The sequence below is a fragment of the Musa acuminata genome, chromosome BXJ3-8 (assembly GCF_036884655.1).
Source record: "Musa acuminata AAA Group cultivar baxijiao chromosome BXJ3-8, Cavendish_Baxijiao_AAA, whole genome shotgun sequence".
Classification (NCBI taxonomy): domain Eukaryota; kingdom Viridiplantae; phylum Streptophyta; class Magnoliopsida; order Zingiberales; family Musaceae; genus Musa; species Musa acuminata.
In genome coordinates, this window is record NC_088356.1 from 9589433 (window position 1) to 9604555 (window position 15123).

At 35.1% G+C, this 15123-nt stretch overlaps 1 protein-coding gene across 3 annotated transcripts; it reads left to right on the forward strand.

Moving 5' to 3' along the window:
• Positions 1 to 7778: 7778 nt before the first annotated feature.
• On the forward strand, positions 7779 to 13126 carry LOC135645078 (uncharacterized). Of its 3 annotated transcripts, none has more exons than XM_065163145.1 (7): positions 7779 to 7976; positions 8821 to 9093; positions 9188 to 9334; positions 9893 to 9969; positions 10054 to 11844; positions 12033 to 12219; positions 12294 to 13126. In XM_065163145.1, exons 3-7 carry the CDS (start codon positions 9262 to 9264, stop codon positions 12962 to 12964), a joined length of 2799 nt encoding a protein of 932 aa, XP_065019217.1. In that variant the 5' UTR covers positions 7779 to 7976; positions 8821 to 9093; positions 9188 to 9261; the 3' UTR covers positions 12965 to 13126. The 3 variants fall into 3 exon arrangements, with proteins under 3 accessions (XP_065019217.1, XP_065019218.1, XP_065019216.1); XM_065163146.1 differs by having other exon boundaries at positions 9030 to 9093; positions 9873 to 9969; XM_065163144.1 differs by having other exon boundaries at positions 9030 to 9093.
• Positions 13127 to 15123: the final 1997 nt, after the last annotated feature.

Below are 15123 nucleotides of genomic sequence, written 5' to 3' on the forward strand. Positions count from 1 at the left end.
AATGCATATTTCTTAAAAATATCTCTAAAGCTTTTTAATTTTTAATAAGTAATTCTTATTGATTAATCTATTTTATGTTATCTCTTGAATTAAGAAAAGTAATTTTGATGATAAATTTGGAGTTGACAAATTGAATTTGAATGAAAATTTTCCAACCAAATCATGAACTTTCTTTTGATTTCTCTATTTGAACTATCTTTTATGAGAATCAAAATATTTTTTATCTTTGATGATTCCTTCTTACCATTTACTAAAGAAGAGACTTATGCAAACAAACTATGACCTTGATAATAGTTTGTAATGATTTGGAATTGTGCATGTTATACGTTGAAGACTTAAAACCATGTTTTGGTATCATGCATACCCAAGTAATGATGATTTAAAAATTTATCGATTTGGTATCATGCCCAAAGTGATAATGATGATGGCTTGGCATTTTTTACAAGAAAATTTTATAGATTGAGATTTATTTTTTTTTATCCAAATCATGATCTTAATTTCTCGATATTTGATACTTGAAATCTTTCTATGAATCAAGATCTTATTTTTGAACTCTCATGATTCTTTTTGCTATTTACTAAAAAGGAGAATTATTTAAATGAATCATGATTTTTCTTGTGAATTTTTTGAATTATAACATGAAATTTTTTATGAATCAAGATCATTTACTATGATTCTTTTTTTCATTATTTGAGTCATCCAAAAAGAATCATAATTTTTCTTTTGATTTTTTGATATGCATAATTTAAAATTTGGTTCATGACTCCCTTGTATTCATGAAGTGTATATCTCATCATCCAATTAAATTTTCTTGGTATTCTTCGATATGAAATTATGCATGAAATACTCATGATATTATGTTGATGTATATAAATGAGAAATTATGATCATGCATGGCATGATATAATGTAACTTGACATTTTGATACCAACATGATTTGAAATATTTATGATTTGAAATGATGCATACAATACTTATGATTTTTTGGATGAAATTATGTGAAAGTTAACAACTATCATTTTCTAAAATGATACCTTATTTTAATATGTCATATTGAAATAAGATTGATACTTTATTTTTGTCATGATTTGGAAATTGATGTAAAGGAAAAAAGAATTATAACATTGTATTCTTTTCTTCTTTTTTTTTGCAATGACAAAGGGGGAGAAAAATTACTAGCTTATACGTTTCAAGAATAACAAAAATTACTAACTTGCATATTGCAAAAGAAAAGCAAATATTTCTAAACTTGCATATCTCTAAAATTTGCTAGCTTGCATGTTCTAAAGTGATACAAATTTTGCTAAATTACTAGCTTGCATATCTCAAAATTGATAGTTGCACTTCTCCTTTTTATTGATGACAAATGAGGAGAAGATATGATGATGATGTATAAGTTATGATGATAACCATGCATGGGATGATGTACTCATATGTTTTGATTATGCATGATTTTATGTTACATGCAATGATATGATTGGTTCCTTCAATATTTATATTGCATGCAATGGTAAGATACTTATAATTCTCTAAATTCAAAGTTTCTATCAATACGACATATTGATAAAGGGAGTTAAGGTTAACTCCATCATCAATTGGTTATTATCATAAAAAAAAGAGAGATTATTGAATCTCATATTTTAATGATGAAACCAATTGATAATGTTATGATCTAATCTACGTTTTGAGTGACGTAGGACTAGCTTCAATCAAGAGAGGCAAATTGATTAAAGCAGGAAGAATATGATGTTGGGCCAGAGTTGAACATGTCAGGAGATTGGACGTTGGGCCGAAGGATCAGTCGACGTCTCGGTAGAAAGCTTTGTGCCATGAGTTCGTGCATCGGGCCAAATAATTGGACATTGCGCCAAGGAGATCGGAAGTTATGGGTGTCAACATGTCGATTGGGCAATATGTCGAAAGATTGGAGAAACGCCGGAAGAACCAATGATATGCCGGATAATATATGATTCATGCTTTGTAATAATTTGTCTAGATCGAGTTAGTTTATATCGTAATTGAGTTGGATTAGAATGTAATTAGGCCAACTCAATTAGAGGCAATTGGGCCAAAAGTTGGGTCAAGCGATGGTATCGTCGGTCCAAGCGAAGGTACCGCTAGAGGCTCAATCTCTGAGATACAATTTTCAAGACTTTGTTAGGCAATGGTACTACTAGTCTGGGCGGTGTTACCGCCTAGACACAATCTCCAAGCAATAGTACCGCCCAATGTCAGTGCTGCAAGTGGTGGCACCATCTAGCACAAGCGATGGTACCGCAAGTACCCCAAAAATTGGGATGAGATACTTTTAGGCTCTCTAAATCTATTTGGGCCCTATAAATACTCCTCTCATCCTTGCTCAGATTATACAATAATTGAAAACAAAAACAAGGAAAAATTATATTGTAATCTTGTGAGAGTTTCCCTCCTCTAGTCTAAGTGTTGATTTCTATTTAAGAGAGGAGTGAGTGGGGGTGTAAAGGTTCTTTCCTGAGCCTGTCAAAAGGAGAATAGAGTTGTAAGGGTAGTTGGTCTTTACCTATTGAAGGAAGACCGTTAGTGGATGCCGGTGGTCTCGACGGAAGAGGAATCAGGAGTAGACGCAGGTCACGATGACCGAACCACTATAAAACTAGATTTATATTTCCTTCATACTTTTTCTTTATATTTCAAATTGATTTCTTAATCTTACTACGCTTTTGTATGCTTTGAATTTTCAAAGATAGCTTTTGTAATTGATTTTGAGATATTAAAAAATAAATCTCAAAGATTACTAGGCTTCTCTAAACAAAGAATATATTGAGCTTGGTAATATTTAGTATTCAATTTTGTTGATACACCTAGGTGAAAGATTCAATTAAAGCAAGTGTCCTAAGAATGACATAGAAAGAAATCAAATGAAAGATATTTCTTACATATGTATTTAAAAGTATAATATATGCTCAAACTTATGCGAGACTAAATATCAGTTTTGTAGTTTGAATGCTGAGTATGTGTCAAAGCAACTCAGAAATAGAATATTAAAAAATATAAATAAATAAAAAAACTGATGAAATATCGATAGGGGATAAAAGACCATGTGCTCACATCCAAGAGATTAAGTGGGCTTGAAGTAATAGGATATTCATATGCTAATTTTATAAATTACCTTAATAGTAGGAAGTCTACTTCAATATTCATATTAGCGATAATTTCTTGGAAAAGTATAAAGCAATCATTTATTGCATTATCAAAACTAAAACTTGAATTTGTGGCATGCTTCGTATTCAGGTTAGATACTTTATCAAAACATAAAGTATCTAATGAACATGCTCTTAGAATGTGATTTGTAAGCAAGCAATAAAAGATATGATAATATATATTTAGATAAATACTATTATTGATATTTATCTTACTTAACAAAGGTTATTTATTTTTGTTATCTTATTTATATTTATATCAATGCATATTATAATTGAATACGATAATAGAATTATCTTGATAAGATAAATTATATAGATCATTATGGAGCCACATTAGAAAAGACTATTAGTATTATGGTATATAGAAGGAAGTATGAAATTGATAACATGTAATAGTTATGATTTATATTAGTAGTTAGACTTAATATAGTATTATTATACTTATTGAATTTATTGAATTATCTAAAAAATTATGGTCATGTACAAAATATTTTTAATTTTTTTGAATCTAATTAAGTAAAATTTTATTTTATTTATTTTGATTTTAAATTTCTTATATATCTTACCAATTAATGGGAGGAGAATATTAAATTATGTTTTCCTATCCAATTAAGTAATGTATTATAGATCTGATTAGATTTTGATTAAAATTATTGGCCAATGATTAAAAGTTCATTTATGATAGGATTCGAGATGAACTTGATAGAAATGACTCTTGTAATTATAATCCTACATCATTTATTCTTGTTTATAAAAACATAAAACCTCTTAAAAATAAAATATTAGAAATTAAGATTATAAATCTATTCTTAATATATCTATATTTATATTCCATCACATATAATAGTACTATGAATGATCGATATTATTGTAGCTTTTGAATCTAATGATTGTGTGTTTAGAGATCAGATAAAGATTTTCTAAATGATATCGAATGATACATAACTTCGATCTTGATTTATTTAATTTTAATTTTAATAATAAAATTTTATATAATAATAATATAATAATAATTTTTATGTTTCTTTCTCGAATAAATATCTGAATTAATTCACTTCTTCCTGATATGGTGATCTTAGTTGCAAATGTGGCCTGTTGTGCTTAACGAGTCTCGTGGCCGAGTATGCCTTCAATCACGAGTCTTCCAACTTCCATTTAGTGAATGTTGAGAACGAACATGCAATATGGTTGACTTCTTTTATGTTATCATTCATGTCATCTACAGTGAAACCGACAGTGCACTGTCTGGGTCAGATCTTGTAAGAAAGCTGCGTTATCACTGTCTTTGTTACGATGGACTCTGTTGATATCAAGCGAGATGGGTTTCAGAAAAGTTTACACAAGTCATCCATCGGGTCCATGGGAGATCATCATCCCCATAGGAAGAAGGAAACGATGCTTGTGCTGTTTATTATGACTGTCGGCTTCGATGAAGGACCCGACCGCCTGCAGCCTCGTTCGTCAACCAAACAGGAGGAGCTTTCATGACGCAACCCTTCAACCAAAACGCATGCACGAAAGGGCAGCCCGGAGTAGGAGTCTACCCGAGGAATGATTGTGGCGAGGAAAAGGAAGAAAGGCCGGCCCACCCGCACATGGGGGATGAGCTAATGCGAGGCCCCATGTTGCGGGGCGTTGGTACGACAGGTTAGGGGTGAGAAGGAAGGAGGGAGAGAGAAGATCTCGGAGGCCGTGGTTTCCTGTTCTGCCAGTGGCGACGAGGCACAGAGACGGCAAAGGTTGGAGAGGAAGGTGGTGGCAAAAAGGGGGTAGCGTACACGGCAAAACGCGAACGCACAGTTTTGTCTATAGCAGCCTGGAGAAAGCTGTGCCTTCGTATATTAATGAGATCTTTGTTGCATCGAACCAGTGATGGATCGATTAATAGAGATCAGAAGAAGTCGGCGAGGAGGTCTTTGCTCTTGTCGACGCAGTTAGTATCGCTTGGTCCACGAGTTGGAACAGTCTGCATGCATAATTCCGATTAAAAGTATCATTATTTAAGAGCATGATAAGTTTGGTCGAACTGTTGGAGGCCTAAACTTAATGAGTATGAACTGTGTACATGGAGAGATGGAACAAGGTTGAAAAGATATATCGCCTGGGTAGCTGTGGTGGTCTGTCTGTCCATGATGTCATGTATCAGGGTGTTAATAATTTGTATAGCCTCAGATGTTGAGGGAGGGAAGCTTCTGTGATCGTCTCCTGATTTAGTTTACGTATGATTTGGAAATAAGCATGAGTTAATAATAAGAGTTGAGTTGAACGAATACGGAATGAATAATAATGTCTTAAATTTTAGTAGGAGCAGTTGAATTGCTGTGTAGCGGGGTTGATATTTAATCAAGTGTGATGGGCGGCACAGTGTGTGTGAATGATTGAAGGAACGACCGGTGGATGAGACGTTGGTGGTGTGGAACTTATGGCTTAAGACACTTGATGGGAACCACCTTCCTATTTCTTTTCTTTTCTTTTCTTACACAAGAACACCATGTTTCTTTTGTGATATTAAAGAACTTCTTTCTTTATGTTCACGTGATCCCACTCACCATCTAAATTTAACTATTCAGAATACTATAAAAATAATAATAATAATAAATCATGAAAACGTTATTTATTTAAGATTGACTATATGAATTTTTATCATCTTTAAGATCCATAAAAAATTATACATCTAGATATATTTTATTAATAATTTTTATCAAAAAAATTTTAGATATTCTTTTTTTTTTCATTGTAACACTAATCATGAAAGAAAAAAGAAAATATATTAAATAATTTTGAACATATACGACTACATGATGTTGACAGAGCTCGTATTTATAGTTTTTATATTATTAAGAATCTTACGATCAATAATAATATTATTATTATAATATAATAATAATAATAATAATAATTTATTCTATTCTAAGCCATAATAGAATGATCAATCTTATAATATAGAGTAACAAATTAATTATGAAAATAAAACTTTTGATATTTGTCATGTTTCACACCAATATATACTAGAATCATCTTTGTCTTAGGAGTTACTTCCGATATATATAGTTCATGATGATCAGACTACAATCTGCACATCAATGATATATAGTATATTAATATACTATATAATGAAATAAATTTCAGGATTGGATTTGACAAAACATATTAAATTGACTATAATCCATTACCCGTGTCCTGTCATTCTTTTTTATGATAGAACTAGGTATATCCATTGATTAATTACTTGATTCATTTTAATCTTAAAATTTAAGTAGTTTAAAAAATAACTAATAATTTAAATTATTTTTTTATAAAATAATTTAATATTAACAAAAGGATAATTCAAAATATACCACAAAGCTACTCTTCAAAATGATATTTCTTTAGTTTAAATTATTTTATTAAAATTATACTAACTTTATATTTATTTTTAACTTAAAAATCATAATCTAATTTTTTATTTACAAAACTTTTGGAGCTATTTTTAATATTTTTATAATATCACCTTGCTACTAATATTACTCATTTCATTTCTGACTATTCTTAAATTATCGAATATATGTGATACCTATTCACAAATATATATATATATATATATATATATATATATATATATATATATATAATTATCCAATACTTAATTTTATAAAAATATTATTTATCTTAAAATTATCGTATAATTTTTTTAATCTCAAAGATATCTAATGATCGTATAATAACGCTCCCTCATCATCGTAGAATTTAAAAATTAATTTTTATTAATTGATTGTTAATATAATAATATTTAAATTTTATTTGATGTGAATGTCACTTAAAAATATTGCATGTATATACCTTTTTAAATTAATATGTTTTATATTCAAGTCTATAAATAAGAAGCAAAAGTAATATATATTTCAAATACATATATTAACAAGGCATACGATCAACCTCTTTAAGAAAATACAGGTACGTATAAACATTAATTATGAACTCCTTAAAACTAGTCATAAATAAATAGATTTTGAAGATGACCGTGGAAGAAATTTGCTACAGTAAACGATAGATTATAGTCTCAAATTAATCTCATAATTTAAATATATTAAGGTCTTTTATGAACATAAATTCAATAAAAAAAGTATGTATATATATATATATATGTTAATAAAGATTTTTTACTTATCAAGGAAGTAATTAAAAACATAAGATAATTTTTTAAAATAAAAAAATAATACATCAAACGTATATGATACTCATATATGTGAACTCGAACATAACATTTATCAGTTACACATTATCTAATTTAGATGTTTGATTTATTATGATAAATTAAAATTATTATTTTTATTTTTTAAATAAAAATAATAGTTATTTTAATGGTTCATAAATATGATTTTTTTAATCAAAATTTATGCCTAGAACCTTATAATAAACAATCAAAATATTTTGATTTCATACGTGAACTCAAATATGGTATCAATTAAAGTTTTTATCAACTAAAAATATATATATATAGATTTTAAACCTTTCTTTATGATAAATGAGAACAGTATTTCATCAACCACTCAAATTGAAGTATCGTAAATATGATTTATATAATATCTGTAAACCGAGGCAAATCGGATATATCCACCCACCTTCGCACTTCCGCCAACAGTTGGTTCCCGAACTGCCCCAACGAAAGTTGAAGCCTTTTTGCCCCTTCCTCATCCCTCTCGGTTACCACCGTCACCACGGCCGGCGAGATCTGCGGACACACCGGAGCGGCGGCCGGAGATGTCTATTTCCGATGTCGGAGCGGCGGCGCTGCGTTTTTGGTGGAAATAAAAGGTGGGGGGATTGGGGGGATCGATCGATTGGATGCAGTAAAGCGATCACGTTTTTTCTGGCCCTTTAGATTCCAATGCTTTGTCCTCAGCTGCTTTGTTCTTGCCCTGCGCTTCGAACTGTCGTCTGTCGCCCGATCTCGCCTCCCGGAGCTCGGTCGATCGCTTTCGATGCTTGGATGCAGCTTTGTTGGGTTGGGTGTAGTGCTAGGTTCTTTCCTTTCTCTTTCGCTTCAATACAGGGCTTTGGGCATGCCTGCTTCAGTTGTCCCGTAGACCGAGGTTTCGGATTAGATCAATCTGCTTTTGATTTATCTGCTCCTTCTCGTGAGGATGTCTGAAATCTTGGCTTGGGTTTGAGGGTTATGGTGTTATATTTTAGGTGGTTTTAATTGGACATTATAGATTGTTGTTGGTGTGCTGATGGTGGTGTTGGTGTTGGTGTTCATTTCAAGAGCTTTTATGGGAAAAAGTTGAGCTTTTCCCCCCTTCTTTCCTGTTAACATTCGTCATATTCCAGGAACAATTGCAGCTTTTTTTTTCTTGCAGAGATTCCTTAGGAAATTGTGTTATTCTCTTTGATCGTGCCTTTTTTCCCGGAAATTCCTATAAATGCTATGTCTCTATGCTTTCCCCCTCTCTGTTTCTGTTCTTTTCTATGTATGGGGACTCTTTTCCCCCTTGTCATTGACTTTCTTGCTTGCTTTAGCCCAGACCCATCGAAGTCCTGGCTCCGTTTCATGTGCTACAGTCTGCCCTTCTGTCTGATAGAAGTTCAAAATCGCATCTTTCTATCGTCATCTGTCAGCTTTTTTTCTTTTTTCACCTTTTAGTCGTCTCCCTGACAGAGAAACTTGGAAAGCCGTCTTTTTGGTGTACAATTTGAACGAGCGGAGGTCGAGGCTAGAATACCGGGTTCTCACCATCTGTCGAGTAAATCTAACGTGAAGAGTCCTATTCGCTGCAGTAACTTTAAGAACGAAAGCTCGGAAAACACATGCTGTACATTTGCGCTGTTATCAGCATTTCCTAAATATATTTCTTTGTTTTCTTGTAGCTGCAAGCCTAAAGTGTAACTCAGTTTCTTTGTACCTGTGGAGATGTTCTGCTTGTTAACCCTGGTGAGTGATTTCAAGGCATTTTGCTTGAGAAATAGGTCGTGACCGGAAACCTTTTCTGATTCATGCCTCCCCTTTCTCCATTGCATGCTTCCAGGCATTTAGGTGAGTGGGTTTCATAATAGGAAAGCACAGGATCTGAAAAAGCCATTTCCCGGATGTATCGGAAGGATGATCAACATATTTGACTTTAGTGCCGGTGTGGCTGGGAACAAGATGCTGACAGAAAGAGCTCACAGAGATGGTACATCTTTAGGCTTTCTGTTCATTTACTCTGATGAGTCCATCATGAATATTCTTTTTCCAGATTTATTGTTAGTTTGAGCTCTTTGGATCATTTATGCTAGAGTTTTCACTTTTTAAGTTAGTCTTCATTGTAAGTGATTACTTTGTTAGTGTTTTAGACTTCTTGGAAGCTAGAGTCATGAAGCATAGTTTGCCGATTGTGGATGGCTAATCGGTTGTCTTCTGGAATTTCAGCTTTTTTCAAGTTGATGTGTTGTTTTTGTAGTGAAGATCGGTCCGTTCTAGTTCCGTTAACATTCCGTTCTTCTGCCACTCAAATTAGTGCTTCAAGTCAACATTGCTATCATGCTTTCTTCTTAACCTAGTACGTTTGTGTCATTATTTTCATGATAATGTCAGTTCCAATAACAACCACTCGTAGGAATATGCAGATGGTCCATTTGTTGGTTTCTCTAAATTAATCTCACCGACGTTGTTTGCTTTAAATAAATGTCAAAATGCTTATTTTGTGAAAGCATTGATCTGCTTGTGTTCAGTTGTGCTTGTTGTTGAGCAGGTTTTCCAGTTAATAGAAACAAACATGATGCTAGAAAAGCCACCACACCAAGTGGAACTAATGCAGATGACAAACAAGTAAGCACCTGATACTTTGTTATCAATCATGAAGCGTGACTCCTTTGGATGATATCGTGTACTAATTTGCATATTTGTTTTCAGATAGCCAATGACCTGAAGCAGAATTTATCAAGCAAGAAAGCTAGTGGAACACCAATGAAGATGCTAATAGCTCAGGAGATGTCAAAAGAAACAGAGTCTATACGGAAACCACCTAGTGTCGTTGCTCGACTTATGGGCCTTGATGATGATCTTACAGGTCAGCCATTTCCAATGTCTAGTCAAAGAAAGTTGCTAGAGGGATACCCTCAAAGAGCCACAGCAGGTGTTAATAGAGATCACCGTCAACGGCAAGATGTTTTCAACAAGGCGGTTCCATATCAGCACCATAGACATGACCATGAGAAGATGGAACACAGAGATGTACGCAAAGTGTGGCAGCAACCATCTTGGAGAAGGAATGGAAGATGTGGTGAGAATCAGACCGAGCTAAGAATGGCCCTTGTCCGTCAAAAATTCATGGAAGCAAAGCGTCTGGCCGCTCATGAAAATCTTCTTCACACCAAGGAATTTCAGGATGCCCTTGAGGTTCTGAGTTCAAATAGAGATTTATTTCTCAAATTTCTTGAGGAGCCAAATTCCCTACTCTCAAAGCAAACAAGCGATCTTCACTCTATTCCTCCACCACCTCAGACAAAGCGCATTACTGTATTGAAGCCATCAAAAAAGGTTGAAACAAAGTTTGAAAAGGTAGTGAAGAAACATGAAAATTCAGAGATTGATGAGAGTGGATTGGAAACAAACAATCACCATTGGGAGCCTAATTTCAATCATTTAAATTCCGAAAGCTTCTTTCGGCCAACCAGGATAGTGGTCCTGAAGCCTAGCACAGGAAATCCTACCAAACTACCAACTTCAACCATGTCACCTGAGTATCTAGCACGGACTGAAGTTTATGGTCACCTAGGAGTTAGTGAAGCCTTTGAATCAAGGTCCTTGGACAAGGAAAGAGCTGAGCAGATGCAAAAAAGTCTAACTGGCCATAGGAGGGATGAATCGTTGCTATCTTCCATGTACTCTAATGGGTATGGTGGAGATGCTAGTTCATTCAATCAATCAGAAACTGATTACAATGTAGAAGATGGTGGCTTTAGTGATTATGAGATAGTGACTCCAACATCACGCCATTCCTGGGATAAATTTGGCAGTCTTGGCAGTCCTTACTCAGCCTCGTCTCTTAGCCGGGTCTCTTATTCATCTGAGTCATCAGTGATTAGAGAAGCAAAGAAACGGCTTTCTGAACGATGGGCTTTAGTGACATCAAATGGGATAAGTGAAGAACAATTACAGTTGCCTAGGAGCTCAAGCACTTTAGGTGAAATGCTTGCCATTCCTGAGGTAAAGAGAGAAGAATTTGTCGATGGGTTTACTGTCTCAAGCAATAGACCATCTGATGGAGAAGATGACCTGAGGTCACCAGCTTTTTGCTCATCAGTGGGTAGGACGAAAGATTCAGGAGACCTTTCCCCTGGGAATTTATCAAGGTCAAAGTCTGTCCCAGTGTCATCCACAGCTTATGAGGTCGTTAGCCTGAAATTTAAAGGTTCGGAGTCTCAGATTAGTAGATCCACTGTGTCAGAGGTGTCGAAGACCAAACATGGGAAATCATCTTTCAGAGGAAAAGTGTCGAGCTTTTTTTTCTCAAGGAGCAAGAAAACTAATAGAGAAAGACCTGTTTCTTCAACCCTGGTGGACTCCCGTGAGGTAGTAAGTAGAAGTGATGAGATACAAAAATCAGCTGACATCAGTTTGTCAGTGGACAGTCAAGTAAAGGATGAGGAACAATCTGCCGATGTACATTCTCCAATATCAGCCACAAATGTCGCCGAAAAGGTTGGTTCTCTCCCAATCTTCTTATTAGTTTTCTCAATCTGTTTGAATTTGCCCTATATGTAGATATTGACCGGTGCTTGCTGTTCTTATTGGTTTGATCACTTCCATCTTCTACTTCACTCACATATATTTCAATGTTATATTTCACACTTGAATTTATTCAGTGATTAAAATCTTATACACTGCAGGTCATGCCATCACTTGAGGAACCCCGAACATGTGACAAGTCTAGAGAAAAGGAGAAACTCAGTCCATGTCAAAATTTCATTAACAACCTGGACCAACCCAGCCCTACTTCGATTTTGGATGCAACATTTGAAGATGATATGAATGAAAATTTGTGCCAGCTATCTGAAGCTAATGCTGGACAACAACGTAAGTTTTCTCTGGCATCCATGAAAACACTAGAGATTTCTATTTGCTGATTGTTTCTTTTATCTCCCATTCAGTGCTTTCCAGGGCTTCACCTATAGAGTCAGTCGCACGTTCTATGTCGTGGGATGATGCCCATTTGGGAACATTGTCCCCGAGGCCCTCAAATCTCTATAAACCTTTGTCCAAGGCAGACCACACCGACCAAGACTACTTTGTATTTGTTCAGAATTTGCTATATTTTGCTGGCTTAGAGAAATCTGATATGATATTCACTGGATGGCACTCTCTTGATAGCCCATTGGATCCGATGCTACTCGACAAGTTCTTGGGTAGGAAAGAAGAGGAACCAAATTGCACGGAGAAAAGTTCGACCCTGAGGCTCCTATTTGACTGTGTCAACTCAGCCCTTGAAGAAGTCAGTCGGACCACTTTAACGAGTCTCTACCTATGGAATGGGGCATCCTGTGGATCACGGATAAATGCTGGTGCAAGTTCTACATTGTCAGAGGCTGTGTGGAGTCTAATGAGGGATTGGTATTCCGGCAACGGGATATCGGTGTTTGCTGAGACCGACAACAATAGCCTCGGGGTGGATAGAGCATTGAGGAGGGAGGTGGAAGGAAACAAGTGGGTTGAATCGATCAGGATAGAAGTAGAGGAGATCACTGGAGAAATCAGCGGGGAGGTCCTGAAGGATTTGGTTGTAGAGGCTTTGGCTGACCTTCCTACTGCATGTATCTGCTGACCCCTTTAGTCCCTCAGCTTCTGTTACTTGGATTTGTTGTTTTTGCTGTGGAAGAGGCTGCTACAATGTTTAGATTTCTATGCTTCCACTAGTGATGATGTACGTAAACTATCTGATATGTGGCATTTGCTTATATTACATGGATCTCCTGTGTTTATTGCATGCTTCATCTCTGTAACTTATATGAAGAATTGAACTGGCATCATCAGTCGGTGGATTTTATGTGCATTGCTGCTGAAGGTCAAGAGGAAATCCACCTGATCTGAAACAGCGGCAAGAGGGAATGGTTTCACAGTAGCCTGGACGAGGCCATGTGATCTCTTCTCGGAGAACAAAAAACATACAATGGTAAGTGGCTGTCAAGTAGAGAGTTTGTATACTTAATACATTCTTTTTCTACCAATCTGACCAACTCCAGTTGATGTCAGGTTGACTGAAACAATGAACAGTGAAATCTCCTGGACATTCTTGGGATAAGTTCTGGTTAAGTTTGATTATAATTGTTCTAAATTAATGTGCAGGTCCGACTGTAAGATGCCAATCTGAACCTGGCATCTTGTTAATGTTCACATGGTAGTGGTATTGATCTGTCATGGATGCGTGTTTGTGGTTCCTCACCGACTTCATTAAATTATGGATCTAAGTGGTGCAGATGTGTGTGGTGTTCTGCACCATAATTATAAAGCATGAGGCGAAATTAATCTACCTTTCGGTGGAAAGCTACGTTTGCTTGCCCAATAAACTTCGATGAGATATTGTGAGGTTGAATTCAGACACTTTAATTGAGTTTGATGGGCTTCAAGGAGAGAGAAAGAAGAAGAAGAAGAGGAATGTTTTATCCAATAGGTTTTATACACTGCAAAGCTTTGCAATATGTTCTGCCCAATCTCTAAAACAAGACAAGGGATGATGAGCAGAGCTAAAAGAATAGAATACTAATGATTTCTAACACTGCAGCTTATTTCTTCCATCCATAAGAACTGTTAAACAGCAAACTATCACAAAAATAAAGTTGAAAGCTGCAGAAATTGTAGTTAAGTTATTTAATTATATTAACCCATTGCAATAGATCACTTGACAAACAAATTAAACTCACAAAATAGGAAAAGGAAAAGGTTTTTACACTTTAGTGTGATAAATCAGCTGAAAATATTCTTTAACTACAGCATAAACTTCACTAGCAAACATTATTGCATAACAGCTCTAAAAGTGAGACCTAAAAGTTCTTGTTCCAAACAGTTGACTCTAAAAAAGTCTTCCAAATTCTAAAAGGAAGGGCTGTAACTAAAAGTGTTCATCTTCAATCTGCATGTCTCACAGTATTCTAGTTATGATTAGGAAGGAGACAATGTGACCATAACTCAATATCATTGAGCTAATGAGGGAAATGTGAGATGATATAACACCATTAAGATAGAGCCAGGAGTAGTCGTTCATGAATCACAACTTTTATATGATTCTAAAAGACATACATATATATTTCCTACTCCCAATTGGTACTCCGGCCTAACTCATGATCAATAGGAAAGAGCTTTGAAACTTTAGGTCACCAACCCTAAGTTTGACCAGTAGATGCTTTGAGATCGCCAACATTAAGTGGTGGCAAGTTCAAGAGGAGACAGAGCGTATGATCCTTGACCTGGTTAACACTTTGGTTTGTACATCACATGGGGAGTTCCTACATCACTAATCAAGTCATGGCTATTCTTCATTTAGTTGAGGTCATCATCTCTGTCAATTGTTTGAACAGCCTTAAAACTTGACGGCGTCTCACATACCAAACAGTGAGGCAAGCACGTTTGCATTCATGTTGACACGCCAATCTGTGTCGGTGTCTTCGTGCTTCAATTTTCCCATAGCATGAATCATGGTGGCAGATGTTAAACGCAACATAGACAAGTTCATAGAAACTAGTTGGCGATGCAGTGTGTCACATCAAATGGTTGGGTGGTGAGAGTTGATGCTTCAATAATATACTTTCACGAGTAATCTTGAGAGCAAGAATTCAAAGACTACAGCCTGGTTAGTATATATAATTGCAAGCTGGTTGAAGAACACTTCAGACTTGGTCAAATGGGATTAAACAAGGGTGCAAAAATAGCCATTAATTTGCTGATATTTCTGATGAACTGAAACTACTGAGAAGACTTTTGAGGTGT

Excerpts from the sequence above, each read along its gene's own strand:
- LOC135645078 (XM_065163145.1), top strand. The coding sequence starts at position 9,262 with ATGATCAACATATTTGACTTTAGTGCCGGTGTGGCTGGGAACAAGATG. Across the intron at positions 9,335-9,892 it reads AGAAAGAGCTCACAGAGATG|GTTTTCCAGTTAATAGAAAC; the intron begins GTACATCTTTAG and ends GTTGTTGAGCAG. Across the intron at positions 9,970-10,053 it reads CTAATGCAGATGACAAACAA|ATAGCCAATGACCTGAAGCA; the intron begins GTAAGCACCTGA and ends ATTTGTTTTCAG.